At 52.9% G+C, this 16,592-nt stretch overlaps 1 protein-coding gene across 1 annotated transcript in view; it reads left to right on the top strand.

The window, feature by feature from the left end:
- Positions 1-11,531, top strand: part of NOTCH3 (notch receptor 3) — a 32,659-nt gene extending 21,128 nt beyond the window's left edge. The window contains exons 27-34 of the mRNA XM_077121910.1: positions 1,339-1,493; positions 1,589-1,811; positions 2,131-2,215; positions 4,410-4,572; positions 7,293-7,597; positions 7,787-7,934; positions 9,103-9,200; positions 9,478-11,531. Coding sequence (XP_076978025.1) covers positions 1,339-1,493; positions 1,589-1,811; positions 2,131-2,215; positions 4,410-4,572; positions 7,293-7,597; positions 7,787-7,934; positions 9,103-9,200; positions 9,478-10,527 — 2,227 coding nt within the window. The 3' untranslated portion in view covers positions 10,528-11,531. The remainder of the gene's footprint in view (positions 1-1,338; positions 1,494-1,588; positions 1,812-2,130; positions 2,216-4,409; positions 4,573-7,292; positions 7,598-7,786; positions 7,935-9,102; positions 9,201-9,477) is intronic.
- Positions 11,532-16,592: the final 5,061 nt, after the last annotated feature.

Below are 16,592 nucleotides of genomic sequence, written 5' to 3'. Positions count from 1 at the left end.
CACCTCCCAGCTTTTTCCCTCCCCGGAAATACGCTCAGCTCGGGGGCTCTCAGGCTCGGGCATCTCTGCTGCAGATGTTTGGGGCCCGATACTCTCCCGGGCCGGGGCATCTTGTGCATGGCAGGATTTTGAGTCGCTTCCCTGGCCTCCGGTCGTGAAAGATACACGTCTCTCCAACCTCGCCAGTGGTCCCCCGTGGATAAAATCTTTGGTTGAGAATCACCACCTTTGATGGATGAGCCGTTCTTTCGGTGGGGGGGGGGGGGCAGCTTCCCCGGCCTCTACCCACTGGATGCCAGGAGCACCCCTTTTCCTGTCGTGATACCCCCAAACGCTTCCAGACGTTGGCAGTGTCTCCCTGGGGGTAGATAGGACCTTCTGTGGTTGAGAATCCCCCGCCCTGGAGCTCCCGGGTGGCAGGTGGCAAAGCAGAGCGGTAAGGGGCCTGCAGAAGTTTTTTCCTAGAAATAGAAAATTTTGGAAAAGTCCTGCTGGTGAGGTCAGAATGGAGGCGGGGGTCCTTGTTGAGAAAGAGCGAATGGGTGGGGTGGGGTACAGAGGTGGGGAGGGTAAGGACAGAGAGGCTGAGTGGATTTTAGAGGTAGGAGGAGGGGCTGAGGTGGGTGGAGGAGGGCTGGGTGGGTGGAGGAGGGCTGGGGTGGGTGGAGGATGGGAATATTTGTAGCAGGCACAGTCTGAGGGGTGTGGGGATGGCAGAGGGAGACCTCCAGGAGAGACTGCAGACCAGAGAAGGGCTAAAAGGGCATCGGTGATCATTGAAGCCATGGGGGGGGCACTCACATGTCCCTGTGAGTGTCAAGTGCGGGGCGCAGAGAAGACAGTGGTTGGGCTGGGGACAATGAGACCTTGGGATTAATTGCTGGAAATTAGGTCAGAAATGAGAAGGAGAAGGAGCAGGAGGGAGAGGTAGAAGGACCTCCCCGGGGAGCCTGTGGTGGGACGGGGGATCCCCATAGAGGAGGAAATTTGGTGGATGTGAGTATATTCGGGGAGTATATTCTTGGAAGCAGAGCTTGAGACGGGTTCAGAGGCAGGCACCCGATTGAGAGGGGCGGTGGGGAGAGGGGAGCAGGGTGCGGCAGGGAAGCCGCGGAGCCGGGAGGGTGCGTCGGCTGGAGTCAGCCTCCGCCTGGGTGGGGGCAGGGGGGCCCCAGTGCGTGGGCAGCGAGACCAGCTTCGGGGGCGATGACAGGGAAGAGGAGACGGGCTCTTGTGCGCCTGGCGCAGGGGAGGGCGGCGGGGGCTGGGCTCCCGGCTCACCGCGGGTGCAGGTGGAGCCGCCGGTGTCGCTCTCGGGCCCCCCCCCACCCGCTGCAGCTCCGTGGTAATGCTGGAGATCGACAACCGGCTGTGCCTGCAACTGCCCGAGAACGACCCCTGCTTCCCCGACGCCCAGAGCGCAGCCGACTACCTGGGCGCCTTGTCGGCGGTGGAGCGCCTCGACTTTCCCTACCCGCTGCGGGCCGTGCGTGGTGAGGCTGGGGGCCGGGGCTGGGAGGGAGGGGTGTCCCTGCGGGAGGGGGGGGCGGGCTGGGGGCTCCCGGTTGACCCTGCTTCCTGCCGGCAGGGGAGCCGCTGGAGCTGCCAGAGCCAAGCATGTCCCTGCTGCCGCTGCTGGCGGCCGGTGCCGCCTTCCTGCTGATTGTCCTGATCCTGGGCGTCGTGGTGGCCCGGCGCAAGCGCGAGCACAGCACCCTCTGGTTCCCCGAGGGCTTTGCGCTGCACAAGGACGTGGCTGGCACCCACAAGGGCCGCCGGGAGCCTGTGGGCCAAGACGCGCTGGGCATGAGGTACGAGCCCTGCTGCTCCCTGTCCCCGACCCTGGGATTGTGCTCTGACCTCTCACCCCCACCTGACCCTGACTTAGGGCTTCACCTGGGACCCTGGTGTTCAGTGATTTCTGACCCCACTCCCACCCCTCCCGTGATACCACCTTGGGGTCCTGGTTGTTACCCCCCCCACTCCGCACCCCCGGCACCCCCTCAGTGGCCCCCATGGCTCTGCCCTGTCTCCTGTGCCTGCTGGCCCGAGACCCCCTAATTCTATTCTCCAGGACCCCCAAAGCCCACCAGTGTCCTCTCTCACACCCTGTCCCCTTCGTCCGCACAGGAATATGGCCAAGGGGGAGAGTCTGATAGGGGAGGTGGCCACAGACTGGATGGACACGGAGTGCCCGGAGGCCAAAAGACTGAAGGTACAGCCCCTTCCCTGGTCCCCCCAGTCCCCAGGGTCGCGGGGCCCCGATGCAGAGCGGGATAGCCCAGACCATCGGCTCTCCCACCTCCCGGGCTCCAGGGAATCGTCACTGCCCCTTAAACGTGTTTTTGTCCAGTGTCGTTCTGTGGCTTCTCGGGGAGGCAGGGAATTTGCCCTCTGGGTCCCCAGGCTCTCCCCTGCCCTGTCCTGCCCTCTTTCTCCCCAAGCAGGGCCCTGGTCCGGGCCAGCCGGGGCCTCCCCAGACACTCTGCTTTCTCTCTGCCGCGTCCAACTTTGTCCCTGGGTCCCGCTGATCCTGCATGCTACTTCTTGTCCTGGGGCCATGGCCAGAGGCTGTTACTGGTTACTAGCATTAACTGGACATCTGCTGTATGTCTCGCTTCTGAATGCATGCACAGTGGTCAGGATTTTCCAGAAAAACAGAACCAACAGGATATATGTATGTATATGTATTAAGAGACAACTTTTAAGGAATTGGCTCATACGGTTGTGGGAACTGACACGTCCAAAACCTGTAGGGAAGCACGCAGGCTGGGAATTCCGATAAGAGATGATAACGTAGCTTTGAGTCCAAATTCTGTTGGGGATTTCAGCAGGCTGGAAACTCAGGGAGGAGTAGATGTTGCAGTCCTTTTTTCTTTTTAAGCTGAAAATGTATTTCACTAATGTAAATGCGTTCACAAGAATGAATAGACACAGGAAATAGCAGTCCATATAGAATTTCACTAGATACTGCAGTCTTGAGGCAGAATTTCCTCTCCTTCTGGAAACCTCAGGTCTTTCTTTGCTCTTAAGGCTTCCAGCTGATGGGATGAAACCCACCTGCCTTATCAGGGGTAGTCTTAAAGCCAACTAATTGTAGGTGTTTATCCCATCTGCAAAATATCTGTAGGACAGTGGGCTAGGCCAGTGTTTGACCAGACATGTGAAATTAACCACCCCTGCATCTTATTCATTTTTGCAACATTCAGAGTGTCTCATTTCAGCTTTACAAGAGTGGTTTAAAGTAGCTATTGACAGACCCTCCATTCTCTGGGGTCTCTTCCCTGTTGTATTTTAATATTTGTTAAATGGAGACGTGTTATGATTGACAGCAAAAGAAACCTGCCCACCCCAAGGCTCCCTCCCTCCTTTCCCATCCCAAAGTGGTTATTCTATGAGTGGGGCCATGGGCATTCGGTCATATCTCAGAGTTGAGGAATTACAGCCTCATCCTGACTTTGTTGATGAGAAGCTCAGAACTGTGAAGTGATTTGCCCAGGGGGGCACTAATTGGTGCTATCAGGACTGGAACCCGAGCCGAATGCTTTCCCATCCTCGTTTGGCCCTTTTGGTTAGCGGTCCGTCTCTGTTTGCCAGGCTCTCCCTCTTCATGAATCTCAGCTTCCCTGGGTCGGTCCTTCCACTCACTCAGGTCTGGTTTGATCAGGCTCCGTGGTTGGAGCGGATGGCACTCACATCCCGGGGTAGGCTGATTCAGAATATTCCATCCTGTTTCTGTAAGGCCTTCCAGACCGCGAATCTGAAATTTCTGGAATCCCCGGGAGGGGCCAAAGATTGGGCTTGAGACGGTAAATTGATACACCCTGTGTGTGACTATTTGGTCCTAATGCCACACGTTTAATATCGGGGGGCTGGGAGAGGGGGGCTCCCGATAACTTCTTCCATGACTGGCAGTCCTGAGCATCTCCTACCCTTCTCCCCACCCCCCCAACCTATTCAGCCCTTCCCCAAAAGCCAGTCTCCCCGACTCCATTTCTTTTCACCAATGATGAGTAGTTTCCAGAGCATGCATTTTGTGCTTTTGTGAGGTTTAATTCTAAACATTGTAATCTTTTTGCCACTACTGTAAATGAAATTGCCCTCTTAATTTCACTTTTGGCTTGTTCAGATCTCGTGCATACTCAGGTATGTGCTGACAAGTAATTTCTCTGCCTCTCAAAGCTCTATGACACCTGCCTTGAGTTCCCAGCTCCTCCCTCCTTCCAATCCTCTTTTTTGTTCCCTTGGACATCAAATTCCCTAGTTTCCTTCCCTGTGGAAGGGGCAGGATGTTCATGGTTTCCCAGGGCTATGCATGGCTCTCCACAAGAGAAAACCCAATCCCTGCTAGGGTTTCTTGCCCACCTCCAAAGGGTGGGGTCTGAGGACCAGCGTCCCTCTGCCTCCAGGTTGAGGAGCCCGGCATGGGGGCCGAGGACGCTGTGGATTGCCGCCAGTGGACTCAGCACCACCTGGTTGCCGCTGACATCCGCGTGGCACCGGCCATGGCGCTGACCCCGCCGCAGGGAGATGTAGAAGCCGATGGCATGGATGTCAACGTGCGAGGCCCAGGTTAGTGACTGCACCCAGCCCTCGGGATGCCCCTTCCCCATCCTGCTGGGTCCTTGCTCAGGGAGGAGCTGGGTTGAATCCAGGCTTCTCTAGGTGTGCATATTAGGACTGCTGGTTGCAAGTAACAGTAGCCCAACTCACACTAGCTTAAGGGAAGAAAAAGGGATTGACTAGCTCATGTAAGAGGAAGCGAAAGGTGCACATTTGGAGCAGGACTCAGTCCTCTTGTCTCTGTGGCACCTCTTGGTTTAGTTCTTGGCCATAGGGGCTCCAGCCTGGGCAGAAGTCTCATCTTCTGGGGGCTGCACATGGCCCTAAAACCTGTCAGAAAAACCTTCTTCCTGCAAAAGTCTCAGGATAAGTTCTCACTGGATGGACTAGAGTCCCATGCATGACCCTGAACCAATCAGTGTGGACAGAGGGCTGGAATATGCAGATTTTCCAGGCCTAGGTCACATGACTGACCTTGAGCTGGAGGGAGGGACCTTCTGTGTTTGACTTCTTTCACTCAGCATCTTGTTTTCGAGGTTCACCCACATTGTCTCATGGGTCAGAACTTTATTCCTTTTCATGGCTGAGTGATATTCCGTTTGTTCATTCATGTGTCAGTGGACACTTGGGTTATTTCTGCCTCTTGGCTGTTGTGAATAATGCTGGAAGTCTTTTTCCTGAAGTCCTTTGGGACAGCAGAGTCCGAAACGGCTGGGGTTTTATGTCCCAGCACCTGCGGCTCTTAACCAGTGGCTGCGGAAATATAAAAGACGCAGCTCCTTTGCTCGGGCTGGGTCACAGACCTGAGCCGCACAGAGCTCCCCTGAGGGATCAGGTGGAAATAATCCTTTCAGGGTTACTTGTGGTTCCACTCTTGGGTGGAAGGCAAATGCACTCAGGCTTCTGAAACAAAGTACTGCAAGCCGGGTGGCTTACCACACTGTAAATTTATTCGCCCAGTGTTCTGGCGGATCGAAGTCCCAAATCAAGGTGTTGACAGGGTTATTTCCTTCTGGGGGCTCCGGGGGCGAATGTGGTCTGTGCATCTGTCCTCACTAGGCTTGGTGTTCCTTAGCTTGTAGATGAGTCACTCCAGGGTCTGCTTCTGTCTTCCCGTGACTGTGTCTCTCTTAAGGACACACCCACATTGGATCAGGACCCACTTGATGCAGGATGATCTCATCTTAAGTCGATTGCATCTGCAAAGACCTCCTTTCCAAATAAGGTCACCTTCATGGGTTCTAGGCTGACAGGAGTTTTGGGGGGATACTCTTCAGCCCAGCATTCTTGGTTTTCTCCTGCCCTTGACCCTTATCCCCACACCCTAGGACCCCTTCTTTTTTATTTTTTTCACAACCACACAGTTACATTGTAAAAAAAAGTACAGTTGTCTTCAAGAATCAAGGCTTCTGGAGAATTCTCGATATTCTCGCAAGCAGTGGGGACAACCAAAGCAACAGGCTGAGCCCTCAATCTTGGGTTTGTTCATGTGAAACTTAAACCCACAAAGGATAGGCTAAGCCTACTTAAAATTAGGCCTAAGAGTCACCCCCAAGAGAACCTCTTTTGTTGCTCAGGTGTGGCCTCTCTCTCTCAGCCAACCCCCCGACAAGCAAACTCACTGCCCTCCCCCTCTGTACGTGGGACATGACTTCCAGGGGTATAGACCTTCCTGGCAACGTGGGACAGAAATCCTAGGATGAGCTGAGAGTTAGCATCAAGGGATTGAGATAACCTTCTTGACTGAAAGGGGAAAGAGCAATGAGACAAAATAAAGTGTTAGTGGCTGAGAGATTCCAAACAGAGTCAGGAGGTTATCCTGGAGGTTATTCTTATGCATTCAAGATATCACCTTGCTAGTTAGGGCGTAACAAAGGGGCTGGAGGGAACTGCCTGAGAATGTAGAGCTGCGTTCCAGTAGCCATGTTTCTTGAAGATGATTGTATGATGATATAGCTTTCGCAATGTGACTGTGTGATTGTGAAAACCTTGTGTCTGATGCTTCTTTTATCTACCTTATCGAAGTTGAGTAAAACATACGGATTAAAAATAAATGAATAATAGGGGGAAGAAGTGTTAAAATAAATTTAGTGGATTGGAATGCTAGTGATCAGTGAGAGGAAGGGGTAAGGGGTATGGTATGGATGAATTTTTTTCTGTTTTATTTTTCTGAATTGATGCAAATATTCTAAGAAATGATCATGATGAATATACAGCTGTGTGATAAAAAAGAATGTTCATATTGTATGTCGATTGGTTTTATTAATAAAAATTAAGAAAGAAGAAGAAATAAGAAAAAAAAGTAAATTAAAAAAAACAACAACAACGAATCAAGGCTCCTGGAACATAGTTCAAGGGTTTCAAGTACCTCCCTCCAGCCACTCCACTCCACCATAAACTAAAAAGGGATAGTTTTATAATGCATAAGAATAACCTCCAGGATAACCTCTCAGCTCTGTTTGGAATCTCTCAGCCACTGACACTTTATTTTGTCTCATTTCTTTCTTCCCCTTTTTGCTCAGGAAGGCTTTGTCAGTCTCAGGATGCCGGTTCCGGCTGCTCCTGGGAGCTCTCTAGGACCCCTTCTTTAACAAACCTCAAGCCTGCAGAGCCTCCCCCCAGTGCGGCCTCTGGGACACCTGACCCGGGCATGCGTGTGGGCAGGTGGGATGCCGTGCCGCCCCTGTTCCACGTTCCCATCTCCCTTATCCTGCATCCCTTCCCCACAGATGGCTTTACCCCGCTGATGCTGGCCTCCTTCTGCGGGGGGGCCCTGGAGCCGGTGCCCACCGAGGAGGACGAGGCGGACGACACGCCCGCCAGCATCATCTCGGACCTCATCTGCCAGGGCGCCCAGCTCGGAGCGCGCACCGACCGCACCGGGGAGACCGCCCTGCACCTGGCTGCCCGCTATGCCCGGGCCGATGCCGCCAAGCGGCTGCTGGACGCTGGGGCCGACACCAATGCTCAGGACCACTCGGGCCGAACCCCGCTGCACACGGCCGTCACCGCTGACGCCCAGGGCGTCTTCCAGGTGGCTGGCTGCCCTCGCTTCTAAAACCGGCATGTCCGGGAACACGGTGGCTGCAAGCAGCAGTTCCCCGGGCATCTCCCATCCCGCCAAGGGTGGGGAGCTGGGGACCTGGGGGGCTTGGGAGGGCCCCTGAGCCTCCCGGTCGTGCCCTGACACCCCCCCCCCCCGCACTGCCCCCTTTGCCCCCAGATTCTCATCCGGAGCCGCTCCACAGACCTGGATGCCCGCATGGCCGACGGCTCCACTGCCCTCATCCTGGCGGCGCGCCTTGCGGTGGAGGGCATGGTGGAAGAGCTCATCGCCAGCCACGCTGACGTTAACGCCGTGGACGAGCTGGGTAGGCCTGCAGGGGGTGCAGGGGGGGTGGGCGCCGGGAGGGTGCCGCCGCCCGTGCTTGGAAACACAAAACCACATCCAGGGCTCGTCCCCGAGGCCCGCGTTCGCGTAACCCACCCGCAATGTGGGGGGATTTCTGCTTTCTCGCAGGGCGGCTGCTGGCCGGTAGCGCCGCCTCCCAGATTTGGAAAAGGGCCGCCTTCCCCGGGATACTTTGTTTCCATCTATTTTGTTGGAACTCACTCTCCTGCCACCTGCTGGACATCTAGTCTGCCTGTTGCACCAAGACTGCCTTTTGCAGGCTGACGGAGCACTGGTGACTGTCCCCCAGGGGCAGGATTTCCCATCCATGACCCTGTGGACATTTGGGTCTGGGCAGTTGTTGGGGTGGGCGCCGCTGTGCACTGCAGGATGTGAGCACCGGCCTTGGCCTCCTACGCGCATTGCACGCCCCAAAGACCCGCTCCAAGTTGTGACAGTTAAAAGTCTCCAGGCCTGGCCAGATGCTCCTGGGGGCACACTCCTCCTTGTGGGCTCTAGAGCAGGGCTTTACAGTAACTCTTTCTGCAAGGAGGCAGTCCCCTCTGTCTGGCTGTGCACTGTTTGCCCCAGGTGGGAGCTACTTGGCAATGGAAACGTGGCGGGGACCACACAAGAACGGGAAGTTTTAATCCATTTAATTGTAGTTAATTTGTATTTCAAGAGCCACGCATGACTGCTGGTATTGTGTTAGGGGCACAGGTCTAGGAATACCCAAGTGGGGCCCACGCAGTATCTGCAGTAGAGTCCCTGGCAAGGGAGCGCGCATGCTCACTCGGTCCTGTGTAGGCAAAGTGCCCTGCAAGGGCGCGCATGCGTGTGTGGTAAGGTACGCGGAGTCCCAGCAGGGACATGCATGCACCCACCTGTGATCCCGTATGCAGAGATCTTGGCAGGGGGCGCGCACGCCCACGCGGTCCCATACACAGAGTCCTCTGCAGGGGGTGCGTGCACAGACGTGCTTTCCCGTGTAGCAGTTCCTTTCCTGGGGGTACACATGCACTCGTGGAGCCAGATGCAGTTGCTCGTTATTCTCAAGGCAGGCCCACCCTTGGTCCCCCAGGCCGCCTTCCAGGTGCTCCAGTGACAGGAGCTGGCTCTGACCCCCGACCTCTCCCTTCTGCCCCCAGGGAAATCAGCCCTGCACTGGGCCGCGGCCGTCAACAACGTGGAAGCCACCTTGGCCCTGCTGAAAAACGGAGCCAACAAGGACATGCAGGACAGCAAGGTGGGCCTGCGCCCAGCCGTCAGCCCTGGCCCAGCCCCCCCGGGCAGCAGAAAGCAGGGTGGGGCCAGCCAGGGTGGGTGGACATCCACCCTGCCAGCCCCAGCTCTCCAAGGGTGGGATTTGGGACCAAGAGGGTAGATGGGGAATCACGGAGGGAAAGATGTGGCAGTTGCTGTGTGGCCTTGGACAAGTTGCTTCACCTCTCTGTACCTCAATTTCCTTTGCTGTGAAGTGGGGAAACAGAAATACCCACCTCTTTGGCTTCTGGGTCCCCCAGGAGGAGACGCCACTGTTCCTGGCCGCCCGTGAGGGCAGCTATGAGGCCGCCAAGCTGCTGCTGGACCACTTTGCCAACCGTGAAATCACCGACCACCTTGACAGGCTGCCACGGGACGTGGCCCAGGAGCGGCTGCACCAGGATATCGTGCGACTGCTGGACCAGCCCAGCGGGCCCCGTGGCTCCCCCGGCCCCCATGGCCTGGGGCCCCTGCTATGCCCATCTGGGGCCTTCCTCCCTGGCCTCAAGGCGGCACAGTCAGGGGGCAAGAAGAACCGGAGACCTCCCGGGAAGGTGGGGTTGGGGCCACAGGGGTCCCGTGGCAGGGGCAAGAAGCTGACGCTCTCCTGCCCAGGGCCCCTGGTGGAGAGCTCAGTCACTCTCTCGCCTGTGGACTCTCTGGACTCCCCCAGGCCCTTTGGTGGGAACCCCACTTCCCCCAGTGGCTTCCCCCTTGAGGGGCCCTATGCGGCTGCCACGGCTACGGCGGTGTCTTTCGCACAGCTTGGAGGTACAGGCCGGGTGGGTCTGGGGCGCCAGGCCCCGGGAGGCTGTGTGCTCAGCCTGGGTCTGCTGAATCCCGTGGCTCTCGATTGGGCCCGGCTGCCCCCACCCGCCCCGCCGGGTCCCTCTTTCCTGTTGCCGCTGGCGCCGGGCCCCCAGCTGCTGAACCCCGGGACACCCGTCTCCCCCCAGGAGCGGCCCCCAGCATACCTGGTAGCCTCGGGACATGGTGAGGAATACCCTATAACTGGGGCTCATGGCAGCCCCTCCAAGGCCCGCTTCTTGCGGGTCCCTAGTGAGCATCCTTACCTGACCCCATCCCCTGAGTCCCCCGAAAACTGGGCCAGCCCTTCGCCCCCCTCCCTCTCGGACTGGTCCGACTCCACACCCAGCCCGGCCACCATCACCACCGGGGTTGCTGCCACAGTGGCTGGGGCCCTGCCTACCCAGCCACTTCCTCTGTCCGTCCCTGGCCCCCTTGCCCAGCCCCAGACCCAGCTGGGGCCCCACCCCGAAATTGCTCCCAAGAGGCAGGTGTTGGCCTGAGATGGTCTTCAGCACCTGGAGCCTTGGTAGGGGGGGCTGAAAAGACAACCTGTCCTTACTCTCTGCCCCTTCTCCTTTCTTTTTAGTCTTTTTTATTCTCTTCTCTCTTTGTCAATCTTTTGGCACCCCCCCCACCTTGCAAGCGTGACTGAGGCAGGTCACCAATCCAGGGTCTCAGTCTTTCTTTATTTATAATGGGTGGGGACCAACTGGCTCCATCCTCTCGACCTCGCTGTGAGTCTGGGACCTCCTCCTGTCCCCCCTCCCCCTCCTCCTTTCCTCTCCTGTCTCCTTCCTTTCTTACCTTAACCCATGCCCTCTGACCTGAGTGGCTTCTTTCTCTTTTTTATTTTACATTTTGTATAGAAACAAATTCATTTAAGCAAACGTATTATTATTATTATTTTTTACAAAATATATATATGGAGATGCTCCCTATATTCTCGCTGCAAACCCCCTGAGTGCCCCCGTGGGGCTAAGTCTGTGGGCCCATTCGGCCAAACTGGGTCCTGTGTGCTGAGTACATGGACACGACTGGGGTCCTGTGTACCAGGTACGTGGCCCTGGTAGGTACCAAGTACACAACCTTGGGTACACCCTCTGGGGTCAGGGGTTGGGCGAGACTTGGGAGCCTCTCTCCCCCCTGCCTCCCTCACTTCACTGCATTCCAGATGCAATGTACTCTGTAGCCTTGCTGGGGGAGGGTCTCTTCCAACCCAAAGCGCCCACCCCTAGACTCTCCCCCACAGCACCGCTGTTTTCTGGGCTCCTCCCTTTGTTGGGGGTGACTGGAGGGGACGTGGACACCAGGGGAGAGTATGCATTCCACTTTGATTCCCTGTAAATATGAAACTATGCCCCTGGCCCCACTTCATAATAGAATAGAAGTATTTTTAGGCTATGTTTGTAATACGGTTTTGGTCACAACCCCTATGTAGCTGAACCCCAGCCTTTGCATTGTACAGCCCCACTGCCCTCGTGGCCTAATAAAGCAATAGTTAACACTTTGTGTCATTGATCTGTGTCTGTATACGGTGGGGAGTGGTGGTGGCGTGGCTGGTTCTTTCGTCCCAATTTCCTAGGACTAACTTGAGCATCCATCTTGGAGGAAACCCATTTGGCTTGCCTGCCCACTTATGCTTCCTCTTTTGGCAGATGGCTCCCATGATTAGATCATAGGTGGTGACCTGATTCAAGTTGAGTTCAGATTCCCTCGCTAGAGAACTTTGATCAAGAAGCCAAAGAACGTATACGGTTGTGGAGCTTTTAAAGCCACAGGCAGATTAACGTGTGTGTGTGTGTATGTTTCCATTTGGGATTGTGGGGTCTGATGAGCAAACAGAAAGCAGGAGAGTGGAGCTAATAGGCACAGAGAATCAGAAATTAGAGGTGGAGGGAATATTTCAGTTCAGAATAGAGTGTCATTTCTAATTAATCGAGAATTCATTCTGGTAGTAGCAACAAGAATTTTGTTTGTCTTCTAAGTGTATGATGCTGGTTATGTGTGAATCTCACTTTTATGTCATGCTGCTTGAGTTCTGGAGGTAACACCATCCATGCAATAAATACTCGTTTACATATTAGTTTGTTGCAACCAATTCTGCCCAAAGACAAGGTTGTTTTTCACTGAAGCTTTCCAGGAAAAGAGGTGTTTTGGTTTGCTAAAGCTGCTGAAGTGCAATATACTGGAAATTGATTGGCTTTTATAAAGGCTCTTTATTAGGTTACAAATTTACAGTTCTAAGGCCATGAAAATGTCTGAATTTAAGGCATCAGCAAGATGATTCCTGGACTCTGAAGAAAGACCATTGGCATCTGGAACACGTCTGTCAGCTGGGAAGGCGCTTGGCTGGCATGTGCTCGTCCTTGCTTCTGGTTCATTGCTTTCTCTCTCTAGGTGTTTTAGGCATTCTCTTAGCTTCTTTGGGGCAAACTCTGGATTTCATCTCTTTGCTTTTCTCAGCTCTCTCTAGTTCCTGGTCCAGCAGGTTCTGTGAGTCCTTGCTTAACATCTCCTGGGACAAAATGTTTGAGCTCCTACCAAAACGTCCCTATCTTAAAGGATCCCAGTAAGAGGATTAAGGCTCACCTTGAATGGGCAGGGTCATATCTCCATGGAAACAACCTAATCAAAAGGTCCCAACCAACAGTATTCCACCCCCACAAGAATGTATTAAAAGATTGTGGCTTTTGGGTGCACAGGTGGTTCAGTGGTAGAATGCTCACCTACCATGTGGGAGACTCGAGTTTGATTCATGGCCCATGCATCCCACCAGCATAAAAAAAAGAATGTGCCTTTCTGGGGTGCATAACAATTTACAACCAGCGCAGGAGGATAGGGTTTAAGGGCCATTGGTTTCCTCTATCAGTGGAGTGTTCTTGGTTGAAAGTGACAAAGCCATCAATTCAACTGGCTTTTAAACAACAACAAAAAGGAGTTTATTAGTGCACATAACTAAAAAAAGGCTCACTTCAGGGGAGATTTGATCTAGTGGCTCAAATCAGGTCAACAAGGACCAACTCTCTCTTCGTCTCTGTGGATTCTTTTTTTCTGGGCATTGATTTCATCCTTAGGTTCCACCCTGGCACCCTATCTGACCTCTCTTTCCCATTCCACACAGCCCCAGCCCTCTCTCTGAGTTAGAAAAATAAAAGCAAAAAGATTGTCGACCCCACATGACTGCATTGCATCATCCAGGGAAGGGGAAGCTTCTAGAGCATTTGTATGAGTCTTGGGGATGACTTTCTGTCGACTCCAATGGGATCATGTATCTGTCCTCTGATATTTGGAGACATTCACTCTCTGTAGTATGGGGGATGTCCTGTGCACTGTAGGACGTTGAGTAGCCTCTGCCCACCAGTTGCTAGCAGCATTCACCAGTTCTAACAACCAAAAATGTCTCCAGACATTGTCAATTGTCCCCTGGGAGACAAAATTGCCGTGGTTGAGACTCCCTGCTCTAATCAACCACTATGGTCATGAGATATGGAACGTGCTGATTTTTTAAACTCTGCTCTGGAACTGGCGGTGGTGTAGATTTGGGGACAACCATTTTAGCAGTAAAAAGAATGGTGCAGAAGCAATTAGTAAATGTTTACTATACCTCGTCTCTTCTAGCTATGTCTTCAGAGATGGGACAGTTATTCTCTTTTTGTTTCAAGTTTATTTTCTTGAGGTGAAATTCACATAATATCATATTAACCATTTATTTATTGTGAAAATAACATATACAAAAAAGCAATAAATTTCAAAGCACACCATAACATTAATTGTTGAACAGATTTCAGAATTTGGTTTGGGTTGCAATTCCACACTTTCAGGTTTTTCCTTCTAGCTACTCCAAGACACTGGAGACTAAAAGAAAAATCAATATAAAGATTCAGCAGTCATACTCATTTGTTAAATCCTATCTTCTCTGTTATAACTCCACCTTCTCCTTTGATCCTTCTCCAACATTTTTTCATGTTGGAAAGGGCTGTTGGTAATATGGGATAGGGCGATGGATATCCCAACTAGATAGGGCAACTAGATGATGTTCTGGAGAGGCTAGCCCCTCTGGGTTTCAGGACTTATCTGGCTTAGGAACCCATCTGGAGGATGTAGGTTTCTGGAAAGTAATCTTAGTGCAGGGAAACTTTGTAGAATCTTAGATAAAGCCCTATGTGTTCTTTAGGGTTGACAGGAGTCATTTTGGTTGGGGGTCTGGCAAACAATGATAAGTAGCAATATCTAGCTGAAGCTTGTGCAACAGTAGCCCCCAGAGTAGCCTCTCGGCTGTATTTGAACTCTTTCATCACTGGTACTTTGTTACAATTCTTTCCCCCTTTTTGATCATCCCACAATGCCAGGGCCAGGCTCAGCTCTGGAAATCACGTACTATGTTGTCAGGGAAATTTTCACCCCTGGATGTCATGAACCACCCAGAGGGAGGGCAATGGTTTCACTTGCAGAGTTGGGCTTAGGGAGAGAGAGGCTGCATGTGAGCAACAGAAGAGGTCTTCTGGAAGTAACTCTTAGGCATAACTTTAAGTAGACTTAGCTTCTCTGTGACATAAATAGGCTTCCCAAGAGCAAGCCTCAAGATCAAGGATTTGGTCTATTGACTGTAGGTTCCTAATGTTTGAGACAGTATCTGGGGTTTCCCTGGACAAAGAGGATTTATTAGGTTACAAATATATCATGCCAAGGCCATGAAAATGTCCAAATTAAGGCATCAATGAGGGGATACCTTCACTCGAGAAAAGCCAATAATGTCTGGAGTTTCTCTGTCACAGTGGAAGGCAAATGGCAGCGTCTGCTGGCCCTTTGCTCCTGGGTTTCCTTGCTTTCAGCCCCTGGTTCCAGTGGCCTTCTTTCTGAGCTTCCGTCTGTCTCCATGCATCTCCAAACATCTGTCACTTGGTTTCATCTCTCTGCTCTCTGTTCCAGTAAAATAATTATGACCCACCTTGAATGGGTGGGGTCATATCTCCATAGAAACAGCCTAATCAAAAGGTCCACCCAACAGGAGGTCTGCCCCCATAAAATTGGATTAGAAGAGCATTCCTTTTCTGGAGTACATAACAGTTTCAAGCCAGCACAGGGGCCACAAACATCCCTAGCGTACAAGGTAAGGGAACAGCTTCACAGAGGGTCATGGTATAGAGGACCACAGCTGACCTGCAGGCAGAGAGTCATGAAAATAAATACATTCTGGTCTCTAGTCTCCCACTGGTGCTTCCCATGGGCCAAACCCAAGTGGAAGCCAAAGGACAAGGGAGCCTGCTGATACCGTGTACCTGGGAGCCGTCCCAGAGCACAGAGATGGGTGGGAAAGGTGAGGGTAGGCTGGGAGGTGCAAGTAACAGGTACATAACTGTTTTTTCATTGTCCTCTTGAGCAAGAAACCAACTCACATGTCTGAAACGATGACTCCATACCTTCCCAATGTGAGGATACCAATGAAATCACCTTCACTTGAACACGTGAACTCACTAGCTCATCTTCCCCAGGTGCTGATGTGAGCTTCCTGCTCCCCAAATGCCACTCTGACACCAAACATCCCAGGGAGCCCCAGAGGTGGTGGTGGGGGTTTCACATGTACTTACAAATAAGTCAGCTCCACCAGATGCAAAAGTGGGTTTTCCACTGTGCAGGTTTGAAAGTATTATATACTCCAGAAAAGCCATGTTTTAATCCTGATCCAATCTTGGGATAGCATTTCTTTTAATCCTGATTCGACACTATAGGTTGGAACCTTTTGATTAGATTATCTCCACAGAGACGTGACATGCCCAATTGTGGGTGTGACCTTTGATTAGATGGAGATGTGAGTTCACCCATTCAGAGTGGGTCTTGATTAGTTTACTGGAGTCCTTGAAAAGAGGAAACATTTTGGAGAGACAACAGAGACACTTGGAGAACAGTTGGCTCACAGAACAGAGATTCGGATGTTTGGAGATGCTTGGAGCTCAGAAGATGTTGCCATGAGATGTTAAGCAAGCCAGAACCTGGAGAGACCAGGGAAGCCAAGAGATGAAAACCAGCCCTGGAGAGGCAAAGTGAGGAACCCTTACAGGAACAAAGGCTGAAAGCAATGGAGCCCAGGAGCAAGGGACCAGCAGATGCCAGCCACGTGACTTCCCCGCTGACAAAGGTGTTCCTGGCCCATCGGCCTTCTTTGAATTAAAGCATCTTTCCCTTGATATCTTAGTTTGAACATTTTCATAGGCTTAGAACTGTACACTTGCAACTTAATAAATTCCCTTTATAAAGGGCCATACCATTTCTGGTATATTGCAATCCAGCAGCTTACAAACAAATACACCCACTATGGGCCATTCTCTTCCAATTCCATGTTTTTATAAAGCTGGTGCAGGAGCTTTCCCTAGCTCCCGCCTGGGGTCTTCCTCGCAGCGAGACGGGGGAACTCGGTAGCCGACCGGTCCCGGGGGCTCGAAGGTCTGGAGGGCGCGCGAGACGAAGAACGACTCGCGGGAACTGGAGGAGCTGGTAAGGCGAGCGCACCAGAACGTTTATTAGAGGAAGTACAGAGCTTTATATAGTGGTGTGGCGGAAATAGGAG

This window comes from Tamandua tetradactyla, chromosome 11, assembly GCF_023851605.1.
Source record: "Tamandua tetradactyla isolate mTamTet1 chromosome 11, mTamTet1.pri, whole genome shotgun sequence".
Lineage (NCBI taxonomy): Eukaryota > Metazoa > Chordata > Mammalia > Pilosa > Myrmecophagidae > Tamandua > Tamandua tetradactyla.
This window is presented reverse-complemented; position numbering and strand designations above follow the sequence as displayed.